Consider the following 6,936-nt stretch of genomic DNA (forward strand, 5'->3'; position numbering starts at 1 on the left):
TGAATTTTAAAAGTCCAAGGCCTTTTTAATCAGAAAGACAAATAACAACATTTCCAGAAATGCACCAATTCTTCTCGGCAAATTAATATGTTGTCATGCAAAAATAAAATCACGTTCCCTCCACTGTTTAACGTGTCCGCAGACATTTTATATAATTTTAAAAATCTAGTAAGCTTCACGTCTATGTTTGACCTCGGGGAAACGTAAGTAAGAAATGGTGTAGGGATGTAGAATGAATGGAATAGTTTGATCAATTACATGCAATCATCCTGCCTTTCCTTTACACATAATTACAGTTAAGTCCACAGTAAGTCGGCATTGCTTTTTTTCTTAAAAAAATGCGAACACGCTCGGCTTCTATTATCCTGAGAAACGTACTATTAAATCGAGTAGCCACGTTTATCCGAATCGGGTGTATATAGGATGCTTTGAACGCGTATCACTGATTTACTTAGAATAATGACATAATACATATGCACTATTTACAACTAATTTAACAATATATACACACACGTACTGTGTTCTACCGTTCTGTTCTCCAAGACATCGTTTGCCTTCATATTGCTTGGATGAGCTAAACATATCCCTTTTATTTCCCTACATAGGCTGTATTTCAAATGCGAGTCACCTCCAGCTGGTTGTTTCATTTCCGATAACACATCACATTTCATCATTAAGTATTGAGTTTATTGTGGGGGGTATGGGTTGGGTTGGTTCTGGAGGGAAGAAGCAGGAATAGTGGTTGGGTGGGCATACCTTCCTTACAATAATTGGATTGGTTTGACCCAAAGTAGGCCTTCTGCCTTTAGTTATTTTAAACACTTGCGGTCTTGATTAGCGATCATTTAAACTTAAACGTAACAGATTATAATGGATGAAACTACTGTGCGGAGTAATGGTACAACCTACTCGTGCTAGTTGAGATGTTAATAGACTAAAATCGGAAAGGGTATTTTAAAGTTTCCTTCCATCTCTGAGAAAGTTCTAAAACATAGGGCAAATATGAAAGTGCAGACAATTGTTTTTTTTAAATGCTGAAAACAGTGAAAATGCACTATATTTCCCTGGCATCTGTAACCAGACAGCTAAATGTTTGACTTAATGACTTTCTTTTCTCAGAATTTTAAGGAATCCTTTGGATCAAGGATCAAAGCCCAAAACTTTGGTCTGTCTTTTCCTCTTTGTAAATGCTGGGAAAATAGCTTTGTATTTCCAACAATTATTTCCAACTGTACACATCTTGGCAACTGTATGTGTTTGAATTTATCATATTCATTTCACCCTGACATAAAACTGTTGCATAAAAAGGACACCTGAAAATTCCAGTATGATACTTTACAACTAAACAGGTGTTTGCAGTTTTATCTCGAAAACCACATAATGCTTCAAACCGGAGTTATGATCATTAAATAAAACACCGTTGATATGGCCTTTATCCTCAGCAGAGATTGGGGCCTGTCTGTGAACACTCTGAAATACAGCCTTTGCATTTTAACCAGCTAAGAAGGATCTGCATCTTGAAGTAAAAGTGTGTTTTTTAAACAACATTAAAATTGAGCTTAATAGAAGAGCTATAAAATCAGTCCATTGTTTTTTTTTTGCAATTCACAACGTAGATTATAGATGTATCAAACTTCTCCAATAGAATTCCAAACATCTTACAAGGATTGCATTGCACTCATTAGAGGAGCTTGACTCTATATACTCATTGCATTTCTAGAACAAACCTGTTTGGATATGACTGAAAGCATATAGCCTTTGCTATCCCAAATCAGTCATCTTTTCTGGTCCATAAGACTACCTCAAATCATGTAACCTTTTTGTTTAAATGACAGAAAGTCTGTGGGATAGATTGTACTCCTGGTCAATCACATCATCTGGGGTCTTGGCATGGTGTCCTGGTGGGGTGGTGGGTACCATGACCCAAAACTGTTAATGTAGCTGTTTGGTGGCATAGTGGCACCCTTATTTGCCATGGCAACGTCCCAGACTGGTGGGATATTAGGTGAACATGGAGACAAAGCAGCAGAGGTGGGCAGATGGTCACCTTCTTGCACACTGGAGCCATGTTTCATCAGCTTCTTGTACTTGGAGCGCTTGTTCTGAAACCAGATTTTCACCTGAAACAAAATAAAAGCATAGGCATCATATTTACTTCACTGTTTAAGTTCAAGTTGACACTCAGATCACTTGATCCAAATTGGTATACAGAATACACTCTTTGTGAGGGATTATTCATGAGTCTAAATTCATAAGTGATCCAACTAAAAAGGCCCCAATATTTCAACATATTTGAAATAAATTTGTAAAAGAATATGACATCCACATTTTTAACGTGAATGAAGGACTGGTGTGGAATATAGAGAGGATTTCAACATATTGTAACCCTTTTCCAATAGTCTTGTCAAACCAATGATGCTTGAACATTCAGGCGGATCTACAAAGGGATCCATCAGCAAATAATTGCAGCCATCACATTGTGAACCTTTGAGAGGAAAATGAAACACGTTGCATATAAAGGAATTAAAGACTAAGTGTTGATATGAACATATACAAGGAGAGGACACAACACTGACGGCTTTAATTCGGGTCCAGGTTCTCCAGCCTACATAAGCAGACTCCTTAGGAAAACAACAAGGAGTTTGATATAAATTGTCATATGCTCATCAGTAGAAGCTATTCATTTTTGCAATAGCCTACAGACTTAGTGATCTTAACCAAACTGTAATTCCTTATTAAAATAAAAGTGTGAATAGTTTCGTATAGAAGGTGATATTTCGTATAGAAGTAGATATTTTTTTAGAAAGCTCAGTTTTGCCCCCGAATTGATAAGGTTTCGCCTGAAATTTAAGTTACCTTTTTAGCCAAAGAGACCAGTGATAAATGGAAGATATAGTAAAAAATAACCAGTTATTTTGCAAACAAAATTGAAAATATTTCCCTTCGTCGTCTGTAATAAAGACCTTTACAATGTGTGTTTTGAGGCGAGTTTAAACTCACCTCCTATGTTTTAGATTGAAATATAACACTAAGATGGATTGTGTCATTTACTCCCGGATCCCATATACATTTGGAAAATATGGAACGCTCAGGTAGATTGTATAATTTATCTCCGAATTACCTCCGAAAGAAAAAAAAATACGAAGAAACCAGTGAAATGCACTAAGTATTGAAATAGTATCACACATTCAGAAATTTTCACTTAGTATATGCCAGCAGTACAGTTTTAGATTGTTTTTTTTTGCCGGTGTGGAGAACTCACTTATTCCCTGTGAGAACTCTGTGTTTGTATATAATCTGTGAGATTAGACGTGAGCTTTCAAAGCCGTTTCTCTCTGAAGTATGTCCCTCATTTGTCCTTTAAGTATGTTTCCATAAAGTTTATTTTATATTTAAGCATATTAATCAACCTCAACATTTCTTTCTGATGGAGAAGCAGTGAATATTTCCGGTTCGCACACAATGCCAATGTCAATATGCGTTCGGCTGCACAACATTCCCAGTATATTTGAGCATAATCGGTTGAAACTCGAACGGTTGTTGGGATTTGATAGATCACAGTGCCTTTTATTAGTAATTGTATAGCCTAACTATTGTCTTCAATAAAGTTTTCTGTTGACGTTTTAAAGACTCCGAAATTAGTCAGAATATGTAATCTTTAAAACAAATATGTCCTTATTTATATAATTCTTCAACAATTTTAATTGGGATTAATAGGCACATTTTAATTAAACAGAAAGGTGTTACGGCATTAAATTATGATCAATTCTAAATGTATCTTTTTTTAAAATTAATTTTCGAATTGGGACACTTTCTCCTCAGAAAAAGCTTCGAACTTCCTTTGTAGAGATTTCCATTTTTAGAAACAAGCGCTCTGGATCTCTTCTTGAGTAACACGTATTCAGGATGATTATTAACATTCACACGAACTTGAAATCCTAGTGTGGTCAACTTACTTTTAATGTGCAAATTTCGGGGTATCCTTTTCAACAGAAAATGCCAAAAAGAGTAGAACATAAAAAGGAAGAAAATCTCGTGTAGTTTGAGCTGCGCAAGTGGGTAGCAAGTTATACTTACTGTTCTCTCAGAATACTTAAGAATTAATACGACCATAAAATAATTCAATAACATGAAAATAGATAAATGCATAAAATTTTGGCCATTGCTCAGATATTGTTGGTACTTGAATCACATTTTTTGAGAGCTTGCAGAACTTGCAAACGAGTAAAACGTGCTTGACGATAATGGATTGCCTTGCTCTGCGGCGTTGAAAAGTGTTTTCTACTGTGTGATCCGGCTACCTGTGACCTTCAGACGTATTTGCTGCATGCACTGCACTACCAGAAGTTTTGAAATATTGGAGGGTTTATTTTTCATTACCAGCGGCCACTTTGAATTTGGTATATTTGGCAATTTAAAATTGCGGACATTGAAAGGAAATGGCTAAGTTAATGTGTCCCTACTTGGGAAATGAAAAGGTATTGTTATGTTCTCATCGTCAAGTGAGTGTTTCATGCAGCATGGTTGCACTACTCCTATTTTGTTTTAAACAGTTAATTTATAAGATTAAAAAAATAACCAATTACCGATTTACTTGGCCCTTTAATTCCTGGATTTTTAACGGATTAATAGTGGCAGATCAAATAAAAAAGATCCCATAAGGAAACGGCAAGAAGTGGCGCCACGCGAAATCATATAATTGGCCTCTGCCATTTTGTTGGACTGTGGTAGGATGCTTTGGTAAACACATTCAACTTGCATCTTTAAAGACACACTGAGAATAAAATAACTCGAGAAGGGAAATTCTGTTTGCATTCCTATTGAGTGTAAAAATACGGCTTTAAGTGTGGTGAGATCACACACGAATACCAAGGGTCCCACGCCTGTTGCTGGAAGTTCTAAGTCATAGTTTATGGTGATAGTTATGCAAATCCAATGCCCTTTACTAAAGTGCCCAGTTCAACTACATCAAGGTGTTGAAGTTTAAAAATGAGAACTGACCTGGGTACATATGGATACGTTTTCAGGCGCGCGTGTGCGCTTTCTTACAAGAACAAAGAGGCTGCATTTTCTCTTTTTTAAGTGGACCCCCATACCTTCAAGAGGGCAGAATTTGTTCTGGCCGGCACCCTACCTGTGTCTGGGTGAGTCCGAGAGAGGCTGCCAATTCTGCTCTCTCTGGTAAAGCCAAATACTGCGTCTGCTGGAAGCGATGGTTCAGAGCCTGCAGCTGTAAGCTCGAATAAATGGTCCTCGGTTTTCGGATCTTTTTCCCTTTCCCGTTCAATCGGATTTCTCCATTTTCGATTACAGTCGACTTCTCGTGTTCTTGGAGAGAAATTGGAAACACTGAACCTTAGGTCCACCACAGTTTTGACTCACGACCACCTCTCCTTTATTTCCCCCGTCCCAACAGGTTGAATCAAACTACCTTGAAATGGTGATTCCCCGTAAATAAAAGCCAGCGCACTATGCGAATTTTTATAGGGAGAAAAGTAACGTTTAAATCGGTTAAATACTGGACGCGTTGCAGAAGCTCGATTATAGACTACACTCCGATATGGTTTACTACACAAATATACACAAAAGGGTCAAATTTCAAAATTCTTCACGCCAGTAACAGTTTGCTCGAGAGCATTGCAACAATCCACCGCAATCGGTCAGGTCATTTAATTTGCCAATTTCCCCCAACAAAGTGGACCTCTCGGCAAACAATAGATTACTTCGCCGTAGCGCCAGTCAATTGGCAGGAGACGGAATTGTGCACGAACAAACTGCTGATTTTTTTCAGCATTAAATTTGCCTAATTGCGCGTGTCTATTTAAGGAACGCAATTAAAGTCCTTTTTTATGAATATACAAATAATGTCATCATAGAGGCCTCTCAAATCCCGGCATCGCGACTCTGAAAGGGGGGCTGACTCAGTAGCAGAATGGCGATGGAAGTCACAGTGCAAACCGATGTATATTACAACGGAGACTGGTGTCCGAACGGCTCTTACCTGTGTCCTCTAACCTGGTGTGACCCAAAGTGCTGCTGTTCTGGTATGGCATGTACGGATTAGGTGCATGATTGCTAACTGGGCTTGGGTACGGGTAACCCAGCGATCTGCCATAGGAAGAGGCGCCTGAGTAGGAACCATCGTGCTGAGAATGTCCGCTCGAGTGCAAGCCGTGCACCGGATAGTGTCCATGGGACATGCCAGGGGATGACTGCTGAGCTGGATGTCCAAACTCCAGAAAGGCCGACTTGGATGAGTCTGGTGCTAACAGACCGTCAGCCATCGCGGTCATAGTCATCATTAACGAGGAAGTGCACGGGACTGACTAGGAATTACCAGCCTGCAGGAAATTGACATGAAATTGACGCGCAACATGAAACTGACACAGAGGCCGATCGCCAACCAAATCCAAGCGTCTTCTCCTCAATTTTCCAAGTAGAGGTGATTTCCCCACTTGTACGCTGAGTAAAAAAAGAGGGTTAAGTTGAGAGAATTCCCCGTGAAATTCAGGAAAACTTCTGGATTTGCATGGCTGCTTCATGCATATGGATCTGATATGCAAACGTATCCAATTGGCTGTCTCCTGCCTTGTGATTGGACGAAGGGCGTATTACATCACTTGCCCGGCGGCGATCCTAATTAACTTTAATTAGAATCAGTTAATGAAAGCTGCATTTCCATCAGCGAACAACCCATCCGAAATAATCAGCAGACAATTTCATAAACACGTTATAACATGCTATGAAACTGTTTTATACGTACAACGATGGCGTGCCCCGAAAAAAACTGGTAAACAAATATTAAATGAACATAAGAACTGTAGCAATCATCCGAACGCAGCTTTGCAACCGCAAATGGACGCCCTTTTTCTTAAAAAAGAAAGGGATAGTAAACGATTAAAAATACATCTACGGGAGGAACACTGAGTGGCCGCC

The 6,936-nt window shown here is 38.8% G+C and overlaps 1 protein-coding gene across 1 annotated transcript; it reads right to left on the reverse strand.

Annotated features, from left to right (window-relative positions):
* On the reverse strand, nucleotides 1-6,558 carry LOC127582958 (homeobox protein DLX-6-like). The gene is made up of 3 exons (XM_052038616.1): nucleotides 6,002-6,558; nucleotides 5,135-5,328; nucleotides 1-2,120 (listed from the first exon to the last, which is right to left on the reverse strand). Exons 1-3 carry the CDS (start codon nucleotides 6,300-6,302, stop codon nucleotides 1,869-1,871), a joined length of 747 nt encoding a protein of 248 aa, XP_051894576.1. The 5' UTR covers nucleotides 6,303-6,558; the 3' UTR covers nucleotides 1-1,868.
* Between the last annotated feature and the right edge of the window lie 378 nt (nucleotides 6,559-6,936).

The sequence above is a fragment of the Pristis pectinata genome, chromosome 25 (genome assembly GCF_009764475.1).
Source record: "Pristis pectinata isolate sPriPec2 chromosome 25, sPriPec2.1.pri, whole genome shotgun sequence".
Lineage (NCBI taxonomy): Eukaryota > Metazoa > Chordata > Chondrichthyes > Rhinopristiformes > Pristidae > Pristis > Pristis pectinata.